The sequence below is a fragment of the Dromaius novaehollandiae genome, chromosome 3 (assembly GCF_036370855.1).
Source record: "Dromaius novaehollandiae isolate bDroNov1 chromosome 3, bDroNov1.hap1, whole genome shotgun sequence".
Lineage (NCBI taxonomy): Eukaryota > Metazoa > Chordata > Aves > Casuariiformes > Dromaiidae > Dromaius > Dromaius novaehollandiae.
In genome coordinates this window covers 16711373-16724136 of record NC_088100.1, presented here as the reverse complement: position 1 = coordinate 16724136, position 12764 = coordinate 16711373, and the positions used below count along the sequence as shown (strand labels likewise).

General features: G+C 35.0%; 1 protein-coding gene across 2 annotated transcripts in view; it reads right to left on the bottom strand.

Moving 5' to 3' along the window:
* NOL10 (nucleolar protein 10) overlaps positions 1–12764 on the bottom strand; it is a 55773-nt gene that overhangs the window by 11797 nt on the left and 31212 nt on the right. For both annotated transcript variants that reach the window (XM_026097199.2, XM_026097200.2), the window contains 4 exons: positions 4389–4515; positions 2556–2635; positions 2327–2425; positions 1291–1374 (listed from right to left, as the gene is read on the bottom strand). In XM_026097199.2, the coding sequence (XP_025952984.1) occupies positions 1291–1374; positions 2327–2425; positions 2556–2635; positions 4389–4515 (390 nt within the window). The remainder of the gene's footprint in view (positions 1–1290; positions 1375–2326; positions 2426–2555; positions 2636–4388; positions 4516–12764) is intronic.

Sequence of the window (12764 nt, the reverse complement as noted above, 5' to 3'; positions counted from 1 at the left end):
AAATTAAGCCAGTGTAAGTTATGCCACTGATGAATTAGGCACGGTTCAAGCTTATGTGAATAAGCTGTTGTTGTTGTTTTAAATCACTGAATACATAGCTTTTTATCATAAAAAGCTTGTCTGTCAACATTGCCAAACTTAAGCACATTTAACCCACCCCAACATTAAATTTCGATAGCTACCTAACAAGGGGAAAAAAAAAGATACAGAAAAGAACAACTGTAAATCTCGAATACAGAAGATGCTGCACGTGTGACTTGCTGTTTTATTTGGAAAAATGAAATTTCCATCCCAAAGCCTCAAATACATTGCTCTTCATAAGACTCTTAATGTCATTTCAGGAAAATAATCAGAATATGTTTTTATGTATTTTTTTTAACCACTTAAAAATACAATCCATACTCCTAGACAAATTCCCCACCCCCCATTTATTGAATGCATATTTCCATCGTAATAGAGGCTTGGAAAGTTTGTATTTAAGGTTTTATCACCACCTACTTTTTCATCAATTCATGCCATCACCTCAGCTCAACACATAAGGTTTCATTCGATGCTCCACAAAGTTAATGTCTGCCTTGCTTACTATTTCATGAATGCTATATTCCTGTGAGAATAAGCACCTACAGAATGACATCCACATAAAGCACCAGAGCTTTCTGCTAATTTATAGAGACCGACAAGGTAAATTTCTGCTATGCCACTCTCTCCTACCAGATATTAAATGCTAATTTGTGTTTTCCTTTATATAACATCTAAGATAGAAATGGATTACTTTCAACATTAACTATTATAAACTGTTGCATAAGAGTGAACCATTTTGGCTACTTTATAAAATGTACTTAACATTTTACTAAAAATACTAACAAATGGAGTTCATGTGTACAACGAAGGGCAATTATACTGCAGTGCTATTCTGGGCAACTGCCTGCTCTTCCTTTCTATAGATAATGCTTAACTTGTGGTCACCACCAAAATACTAACAAATGAAAAAAAATGGGGTTTTTCTGGACAACTTTGTTACTGATGCTGCATTTAGCTAGCTTCTGGATTCCTGTGAAGCCCACATCATCTTCACAGTGAGTATTTCATCAATATATGCTTACTATATAGATGACTGAAAGTTATTACATGGCATTCTTGGTGCTCCAGCTGCAGTGAAATCCACCTGTCAGAATAAGCTATCTAGAGAGTTAAGAAAAAATGGAATTATGAATCTGTTTTGGCCAATAACAGCAATCAATCACTGTAAGCATTTCTATTTCCGTGTTCCCTCCAAAAAAAAAAGCTCACCTTTTGTTTCCTTTTTCTAGTAGCTTGTTGCTCCTCTTCTTCAATCAGTTTGAGTGCAAGCTCTTTATTGACTTTTGGAAGCTTCTGATGAGAGGAAAGCAATTAATCAATATATTATTCTTCGATGCACAGAAAACCTACATAGTTTACCTTCATGAGTTTTACCTCCAAAGCATTTTTTTAAACACCATATAACACTCACTCCAGATCAAACAAAGTAAAAAAACCTATACTTATCTAGACAGTATGATTAGAATCAAATTTTGCATGCTATTTTAACACACTAAGTGCTTCCTACAAAACCAACATTACATTTATTAGCTTTTTCCTTTATTAGATTGTTACCTATTGGATTAAGAAAAAAGGAGAAAGTCCCCAAAACAGTGATCTTACTCAACATAAACAAAAAGTACACTTGGACATTTTAGTAGGTGACTAAAAGCACATCATACTAAGAAAAGATAGTTCTTATTCATTACTACAACTATTACTGAAAGAGCTCCTTGGTTCATTTAGAACATTTCCAAGTACTAGCAAGGTTTGGAGAAAACTTCTATAGAGCTTCTGTATTGTTCTCCCCTTGTAAGGCATTAGGTTGGGTACTTTGAAAGCATTTATTTTTCCTTGTATGTTGAACAAATTCAATTTAGAAAGGTACTAGGTAGTAACACAGAGCCCCACAATAGTATTTTTATACATGTCTTTCAGAGTATTATATTTTAATGGCCTAAGTCATTTGGTTTAATGACAGAAGTAGAAACAGCAGGTTTCATCACTCGGTTATCTTGTTCAACTGCCAAATGTGATGAGAGCTGTTCCTTACTGTTTAGCCTCACCTTTTCTCATTTGTAGGATTCATATCCATGGAAATTTTACGGTTCTATTCAAAAAAAAATTAAAAACTAACTTTACCTTGCATCTCTGATGATAAACAGAATCAAATCCCAGTAATTACATCTCTGAGATATACTGAAGAATGAATTATTCTTTATGAATAGTTTTCTCCAGAGGCTTACTCACTGGAAACAGGATTTACCTTTAGTTGAACTCTCTGTGCACGCGTTTCTTCTATTTTCTGTCTTATTTTCTCTCTTCTGTATTCTTCGTAAGCAAATGGGTTGGCCATCATTTTTGCCTTTAATCAAACAGAAGGTAGTGAAGAAAAAATACCACTAATGCAAGAGGCAGCTCTCTACTTGAAAAAAAAATTAGCACAAATATTTGATCGTTAAACGCAAAAATTTACAAGAATCAGCCTTATTTACCTTATGATAAAGTCTTATGTCCATGAAAAAGCCATGCATATATGCTCTGAGTAATGACGATCCAATGAGATGAGCAAGGCCTGGGGAAAAAATTACAGAGGAAGACTTCAAAGAACTTTGATATATAAAGAATTCCTATTTCAAGCAAGTCACTTCACTTACTCGTTTCAAGACAAACAAGCACTACCAACCCAACACATCAGTCTCTCTAACAGCCACATCTACTACATCAAGACTGAGTAAAACCACAAGAAAATCAGTTAGGCCAGCAAGAAATATGAGCTACTTCAGAGCAATACAGTCCTTTTTTCTTGTCATAATTCATGTTACTGTGCACTTTTTAAAGCTGCCCACATGCACTAAACTCTAAAGAAAGTTTAAAAGGAAAAATTTGAGAGAGGTTTTTTTTGAAAGTCCATACACATTTGACTATTACTTTTTTAGTGGGGTATAGAGATGTTTTTAATTAAAGAGCTTTGCCTTGGGTCACTATCTTTGAAGAATCAACATGTTGAAAGAAATACAGTACCACATCAGATCATAAAACTGTCACCCTAGGCCCTGACCTAAGTAAGAATGAAAACACTTAAGTGTTCTCAGATTTTTGTTCCCTATATCTTCACAAAATACCAAAACTGAGAAAAAGAGAAGCTTTTTATTTATTTAAATTTAAATAAAATTTCCTCTGCAGACATTGGATCGTTAGAAATTAAGAATTAACAAACTTACTATTAAACAAAAAAAGTGAGATAACTCTCTGCACCTCAGAAAGCAAAGTTCTCTCTAAAAAGTTTTAACTGTTTCCAGAAGTCAATCTTCCTGCATATTCCAAAACAAGAGTACTCTAGTTAATGGCTAGTAATACCAAAAAAAGAAAAAAAAAGAAAAAAAAAGAAAAAGGACATTGGGACATAGGCAGTGAAAGGTACCCCTTAAGCTCATTCTTTATTTGAAAACTTGCATTTATGGAGAATTCAATTTGACTAAGTTATAGAGCATTAAAGCAGAACTATTCCCAGTCAACATTCTGTATAGATAATACCACAGTGCCTTAATCCTTTCAGTTTCAAATAAAGATCTGCAGGTACATTCAGACCACCTGCTTTAGAACACTAATGCTTAAGATGCAGCTGCTTTAGAGGACCTTCTCCTTGTATGGTCTCCTGCCAGGCCTAAGGCAATCGCCATAAGGTAGCATTTTATTTAGAGGTAAAGAAATTTAAACTAACCTGGAGTAAAGCATTGCAAAAATCACAATATGTAACAGGACGAAAAAGGACTAACTAGTTTGAGTGAAACGTACTTCCTCTGCTAGATCATTTTCAGTACTGTAGTACCATACATGTTAAAACTGTTTTTCTATTGGCCCTAGAATGATTTCTATTTTCTGAAGGAAAATATTACATTTAATGAAGATATCTTTTTGCAGGTGAATCTTTTTTCTAATTTTGCTATGGTTTCCAACATACTGTTAGAGAACCTAAAAAATATTTTGAAAGCTAAATGAACTTTTCCTGTGCCTTCCACCGAGCGTCTGAAAGCACACACACAGATTCCTAGACATATTATATCAGCAAATATCAATCTTCTCCTTGGGATAAAAATCTGAGAAACAAAAACATCTATTGTTACACTGGGCAGGAACCACAGAATGTAAAGCCATCAGTCTGGTATATTAATAACCAAGAGGATTGGCAGAAACTATTGCCAGTGGATTTCTAACAGTCCTCCATGTTGCTTAGTTGTGTGTCCCTTCTGAACTACAAAGTACACATGTAAGTGATCTAAAACTGAACAAAGAAGCCAATTAAAGAGGAGATTCAAGTGTTTTACCTAAATTTTCAAGGTCTTTTCTGGTAACAAATTTGTAATCATCATAAACTGTGCTATCTGGATTCTCTTCCAGCTCTTCAGTCAAGTTGTCCAAGAAGGAACACCATTTTGGGGCAGGTCCTAAAACCTGTGGATATGAAAGAACATTATAAAATTGTATATTCTTACACAGAAAACTAGAGCTAGGCTCTCAGCTACGGTGCGGTAATGTAAGAATAAACAAATCCCTCTGAAAACAAATGTATCTTAAGAACAACAGCAGTTAGAAAATGCAATTAAACCTACTGCTTGCATTACCAATAAAGAGTACTATAAATTATGTAAAGTTATTTTAATTTAGGTCATTTATTTGAGGCCAACAATTTAGAGGCTTCGTGTTTAGCTGTTTCAAGCGGTCACAGTCTGACTGATTAATTTATTAAAAGCTATCCTCAGAGCCAAATATTATAGATACAATTATGACCTTAACTAATGGCACTAGATATCAAAACAATCTGCAAAGTACAGCTGGATCTTGAACTCATTAGCTCACTAAGCAATTATGTTAAATCCTATTCTGTTCTATTTATTTTAATTAAAACAAAACACCACATGCACATTTCATATTTTTTATTCAAGGAAAAACCCATATTGTAGGAAGAGATAATGCGAAATACTAAGAAAACAGCTACATATTTCCACTGTGAGGCAAAGGATTTATCGAACAATATTACGTTGCACTATCAGTACACTTTTCCATATATGTTTCCTCCAAATTTCCCAAGTTAACAATTAGCTCCCTTCACCCTTCCCTCCCACTCTCCTTGTTGGAATCCCTCTCTAACCTGAGGCACACAACCATACTTGCTGTGACAGTATGATTATTTCAGTAGGTGAGCTGAATGGAAAAATCCAATACTACACTTTTCTCTCTGGGGCAAATCAACTGACATTTTAGGATGTAAAGTGGCTAGTTAACTTCTGCAGAGTGCGACTTTCAATGAGACTTCCAATTTGTCTGCTGAAAATTCACATGAAAAACTCCTCAATTGAAATGACAATACGGATAGTAATGACAACATTAGTAATGGTTGTCATTCAAAACCAACATTAAAATCTTATTTGATTATGGAAACAAATAGAAGTGATTGTATATCTATAGAATATATACAGTTCATTTTAACATGATAGCTGTGGTAACAGTATGAGATAATGTTCCACATTTAAAAAATGTGTGTTAGCACTTCATTCAAAAGGACTGGTCTTTGAATACAACTACACATACGAAACCAAAAAATTGTATTCTAGATGACAATATTTCAGTATTCTAGACCATAATATCACATTTTAGATCACTACTGTCTTTGTATCAAGTACTAGTTGAGGCCTTGACATATTGTTTCTTCCCCCAAGAAAAGGCAAAATATTCATAAACTTTTCTTCCTAAGATTTCAATCCTAGCTGAGAACCATAACATAGCATCTCAAAAATTGCACTAGGTAGTTCTTTTTTACAGTGCTGCATATTTTATTCCAACTAGTTAAGAGCTCTCAAGAAAAGAGCTATGATGTCACTGACAAAAAAGACATTACATATTTAATCTTGTCTGATCCACTAATAGTCTGCTTAAGCACCATATGACATTCAGATTGATTTTGTGCCATCATTTCAGTCAGACATTTTTGTCTCCATTTAGATTTTAAATTATTCAGTAATTGCCCCCAAATTCTTTTTTCTCAAGGCTAAATGCCAAAATTAATATTAACATGAATGCAGACCAATTATATTACATGTACCACTTTTTTCATGCTATTCAATAAATCACAAATCAGTATTTCATTACAAGACTGTTAAAACATGACTGGGGTGGATAAAACTGTGCTTCTTTTAGAAAAACAGGTTGTTTACTAACTAAACAAAACTTCTCTTGTTATCAAATTTGTCTGCTGAAGATTGTTAGAAATGAGATTAGAGAATCCTTGACTCATGTCTATTCCAATTAAATGAAAGTTCCTCTTCATTCCACCTTGTGACACATTATGTGAACAAGTCTATCACTTCGATAAACCTTTTTCTTCACTTCCATTTCTACGACACTATCTGTTCAAGATTTACAAAGTGCACGTTACTCATTAGAATTCAGGCCACTCCAAATACTAAGGGTAATCCCCAGATGTGGTCTTGTTTGGTATAAATCTTTAAATGAACAACTAAAGCAGAAGTCTCCAAAACAAGGGAAAAGAGTCTACCTGCTATTAAACTGTAGCTCCACACACTGTTCTAAATATCCCTGTACTCAAAACCTGGCATTCACAGTAGAAGCTCTATGGCACATAATCTGTCATGAAACACTTAAAAGCTAAAAAACCTGATTATTCAATATAATCTGTGGAGCAAGTTGGAGAATCAGGTCATAGAAAATAAGTGGGAAACGAGATAATAAGCAGAAAAAAAGCAGTGACAGAATACCAGGAAAAAATAGAAATGTCAACCATTGTTCAGATTTCTCATATAATCTGACAAAAAGGAAAACTCTACAGAGTTGTTTGTGTAAATTTTATTACTTTGTTTCCCCCTGTCCCAGCCTATTCAAACTGAGAGCCTACCTATTTTAGGATACCTTTGGAGTTTTGCTGTATGCATTAAAACAGAACATTTTTAAGGCTAAGGTGAAAGGAAGAAATTTAAAAACGAAAAAGGCAAACAAAAAAAGACACAACAAGAAAAAAAAAACACAAGCAAGAAATTTCCTTCTCCTGCAAGTGTGTTTATTTACAGTATTAAAATGCCACTGCATTTTAACTGCAGTTTTGTGCACAGAGGTCCCAGGATAGTACTAAGTGCCATCAGAAGAGAGAGGCTCTGATGTTCCTGTGGCCAGACACAAACAAAGTTCAGAGGACTTGTCGACACCAGGCAATCAAGCATGGGCAGAGCCAGTGCCACCTGAACCAGTGCCAGCTCAAGTTGCTATAACCATAGAGCGCAATTTAGTATTTTGTAAGGATACTACCTTGGGGGCAGGGGGGGCAGTATAGCTCTGTGCATACTTTAGGATCCAAATTACTTTGTCTCAAGACAAGATTCAGGTAGGCACATTTTTCCCCCAGTTCCCTGATTTCTACACAAAGGAAGCATGGCAGCACAGGTCAGAACAGAGCTGGGCCCCCAGCCCACCTCAGAGTACCTGCCGGGCAACACAGTGTGCTGTTCAAAGTCTCCACCAAAACAAACAAACAAAAGAGCAAAGGAGCTCTGCAAGCTGTATAGACTAAGGATTTACATATTTGTCAATTTAAATTGAGAACATACAATTCTACTACACCTAATGCAGAAAAATGCATTGGAATTCACAGGAAGAGTAAGAAAATGTTATAAAGGTAATTAATATGCAACTAAACTCATAGTTCTCATTTTTACAAAATTAATGATATGTCAAATCAGTTTCTTTGTCAGTTTTAAAAAAGTTACATACAGCTAATGGGAAAATCATTATTCAGTGAATACACGTTTAAACTCTATTTTTTTCAAATATTTATTTTAATAGAGAAGCCAGACATCATCATCAATAGTGCTCAAAACAATATTTTTGCTATTTCCATTATTATCCTATTTTCAATAGGATAACCAAATATTAAAATAATCACCACCAATTTCTGGTTAAAGTCAAAGTTGTCTTTGAAAATACTTCTGCCTACAAACAGAACAGAAAACCCTAGCCTGTGGGCTGGATCCAGCTGACAGCAAGTTGGTGTGTTGTTTTGTGTTCTGCCTCCTGTTAAATGACCGGAAATAACACCTCTGACATGATCAAGAGGCAGGTGTCCCCCACCCCATCACTGGCTGTCCAGCCATTACAATACAAGACGCAGGGGCAGCTAGGCCACATGCCGCATGCTCCTGGTCACGTGAGGAGGATCAGTCGTGTGTGAGGCCCTCTCCTCCCTACACAGACCACTCTGACCCAAGTAGGCTGCCCACTGCAATCCTCCCATCTAACACGGAGGACACAGACGTCTTGCCATTACCTATGTTGTATTATTGCAGAACGATAGACTCGTTGAGGTTGGCAAGGGCCTCTGGAGATCATCCAGCCCACGGCCCTGCTCAAGCAGGGCCCCCTAGAGCAGGCTGCACAGCCTTGTGACAGCTCCAAGGACCGAGACTCCACAAGCTCTCTGGGCAACCTGTTCCACCATCCAACCACCTTCACAGTAAACACGTTTTCTCTTACGTTCAGATGGCATTTCCTGTGTTTTAATTTGTGCCCACTGCCTCTTGTCCTGTCACTAGGCACACTGAGACGTGTTATACCAGATGGTATTATACCAAACCAAAAGTACCAAAAAGTACCAAAGGTACCACAGCATTATACCAAACACCACTGGTATTATGCAAAGTAAAAAAAGTAAAGATGCACACTTTATAACTCATATTACAAATATGATGCTGCTGATACCAAATTTTTGTTAGTAGACAGTAGAATGTCTTTTTTTGACTTTAGACATAAAAAATACAAAATAATATGATGAGTAATCTAATATGCAACTGATCTGAGATGATCAGCTTCTCATATGACCAAGGCCAGACTGTTCTAGAAAAGGAAGCAGAAAACACTGACAACTTTCTAAAAAGCTACCTTAAAATAACTTCAAAATCCCCAGTTCTTTGTGTTCTGTTTTACAAGATATTTAAATTAATAACACTATAAATCTTACATGCTACAACTCTGAAATGTACTGTACTTATTATGATTTAGGCATAACTCCTGAGGACTTCTGTAAAATGTATCATTTTGTCATTGCTTTCTATTTGCCCTGAAATTAATGGCATTCTAGGACAGACGAGGCATTATTCCCAAACCACAACAGACGTTCCTTATCTTCAATCTGGAACACTACACAACACTTGTTCTTTTAAATACCATTCAACAATTTGACAGCCAGCTTCACAGAGTCATTTGAGCTACAGAAAGACTAGCTCTAATCTTAACTAATATTAAGCATGTAACTGGGAACAATCTCAAGAAGCTCAGGATGCTTAGCAGCTTGTATAGTCAAATGTCATGAGATTTAAATTAAACAACTCTGAATACACATAAAGATGTGTAATGTTAAGTATTTGAAGGTTTAAGGCAACAAAACTACACAAGCAAATTGAACAGTTCTGCTCTCTTCTGAAGGAGCCAAAACGGGTTCCATGACATATTTTTCAGGACATTAAATTTTAAGCCCCTGGAAGATTTCATATGAGGCAATAACAACTGTTAGATTGTAAAAAAATGTCAAAAATACATTAAGACTCAGACAGCAGAAACGCCTCCCAACATTTATTGATCTATTTTAGTAATTAAAACACAAAGCATAAATCAGATTAGAAAATAATTAAATAGAATTTGCATGAATTCCTCTAGGAGAGAGGACTAACTTAATGAATATGGACAACATCATTCAACAAAAACACTCAAGAACTTCCAGAGGCTTTATAAAAGCAGAAGGATTAGCTGCCTCCTTGAAACAAGACAGCATTGTGCAGTTTCACAGGAATTAACACTGCAAGGCGATAACTGTGCAATACCATACTAACACAGCTGATAACAAATAAGGAAGAAACTATGTTATACCATTGCTCTTGCATAACATTATTTTAAAAGTAAAACTTCCTTTCGCAAGTTTTCAAATTGCTTGTTGTGGTATTCTCTATGGATCTTAAGTCTGACTGTAAGGTAGCAAAAATGCATAATTATAGTTAAAAAAAATAACTGCCACCACATTTGAATAATACTGATTAAAACAAAAATAGCGTATCTATAAGGACCTCAGGAGAGCTCTGAATAGAGTGTCTCATGTAAAATTACTAGCTAAAATGAGAATTTTTAGTAATTGTAAGGCAAGAAAGAAACTGGCTAAAGAGAAAAGAGGTTGCAAGTGACACTCAAGGACTATCATATTAAATATTTTCACTAATGACTGTCACATACAGTAGGATAATGCCAGTGAAAACTGCTGATGACAACCTGTCCAAAAAAGAAGGATCAAAATCTCTCAAGAAGAAACAGCTACCTTGAAAGCTAAAATACTGGAAGTTGGGTTCAATTTATGTCCAATGACTATCAGTTGGAAAGGACAGAACAGAAATAACTGATACTATTTGATCACACAACAGTAAAATATAAGGCAACTGTTATGGTATGGAATAGGGATAATAAGCTGAAACATCTTGTACAACTCTAGGTAATAATATTCAGGATATATAAATGCAAACTGCAAGACATACAGTGAAAGGCTACTAGGATGACTGTGAAACAGAATAATGCTTGCACAAGAATAAATGCATGCAAAGTTATCATACTGACACTGTAAATTAGAGAAGTTAGCTAAATATCAGAGCAATGTGAATCTGCAACAGTCTTATAATGAAGATTATGAGGAAGAAACAAATAATTTTAAGATGCAATCTGATACATTCACAGAAAAGATTATACAATCTGATTGCCCGTAAGAAGTTGAGACTGGACTCCATGGTAAGAAGGCTCTTCCATTCCTCTGTTCCCATTCGGAAAAAAAATGTAAGGCACTTGGACAAAGACAGATTCTTTTCTAGATTATACTTTCTTTAAACAAATTTTACATATATTTAATATATATATAAAAGCCCCAGTGATATCACATACATATCTATCTGTGGAAGACAAAAAAATTCTTTGTAGGAGACAAAGAATAATGAAAAAATCATAATTTGGGTAGCTTTCTTTCTTTCTTAAAATAGCACACTAAAAGTCATTGTAAATTTTTAACAGGACACACTATTTGGTAAAGGCAATTCCACATCTATGCATATATATTCTCAGCTTCAACCAAGCCACTTAAGGAAGGGGAAAGGAGAAGCAACTGGGTGTCCCAAGGGTGTGGACAGTGACTGAAATATGCAATTGCATTTTCAACATAATTAGCTCCCTAATTGCATAGCCAAGTTTAATTAATGCAATTACATGAGTAATTAATTACTGTTCATTTTAAGAGTACTGTTTTTAATGTTTTGTTCTCTAATTTTAAGAATTAGAGAGACAGATCTCAATATCAAATTATTTTGAAAAGTTTCCACCAGATATATTCAAAAGGCAGGACAAGAAGTTTACATCAAGTGTAACTGGTAACTCTCAAAAAACAGATGTATTATTTCTAACTTGTTGACAGGACAAACTGGCTCTCCATTCTTGTTTCTGAGCTTTTGAGTTTCTGGTCAAGAACATGAAGGAGCCTAACACATCAGAAAGTGTTAGAAAGTTAGCCTTGGGATCATGTTACCTTGTTATGTTTCCATATGCAGTATGTTTCCCTTAGCCACTAATGTGCTCAGAACAATTTGCAATTTTGAATGTTATTCATCCATTCCTTTCAAACCTACTTTTTCCTACACAGGCTCTACAATCAACTTCAGTTCTGCCCTGTTAATCTCATGAGTAATCCCATTTAATTTATTGAATAATTTTTTTTTAATTCACTAAATTAAATTGGTTTTAGGAATAAACTCCATATGAATCTCCCACATAAATTCATTTTTCAATTTCATGCTTTCGTTCACTCCACATTATATCTTGTAGACTTGATGCTTTAATGCTAACTGAATATCCACTGCAATCAAGTAACTCACTGGAGTACAACTATGACCATGAGAGACTGACCTGCACATTTTTCTTTTTCAGCATACTACCAACAAAAGCATTGCATTTGGTTTTAAGCCACACACTCATAAATTTCACTGAATTATAACATTATCTTTCTCTCTCTTTCTCCCTCCCTCTCTAACTCCTGTACACACGGACATTTTTGGCAGATTTACTAATCTGAGAAAGGTTGGTTTTCCTAACATTCATTATGCTATGGATTTGGCTATGGATTACCAAATCAACAATTTGGAGGTTATAGTTCTTACAGAGCATGACAAAGGAAACCTCGCTTTTAAGATCTTTCCAGTATTAAAAAAAACAAAAAAAACCCAAAAACACACAGACACACACACAAAAAACTGCTGCAGAAACTTGCAGACATCTTCTAGGAATAAGATATTACATCTTTCTGCCCCAGTATTTATCAGAGAGTAAGTACGTCTTTTTCTTCTTCTAAACTTTTCAGCTTTATAGGTTTTTTTTTTTTTTTTTTTTTTTTAATCTCAGATCCTCTCATCCGACATAAATTATTCAGTTAGCCAGTCACAGGTCTGCTCTCACTTACTATGAATGTCTTCTTGGTGAAGCCACCATCTTTGAGGAAGATAATGGTCCTGTGGTACACAGTCTTGGAAAAATGCCCGTCAGGACAGGAATAACAAATAATTTTTCAGAAAAGACAAAAGAATTACTCCTTAAAACTGTAAATGAAATTAAGAGAATAATTC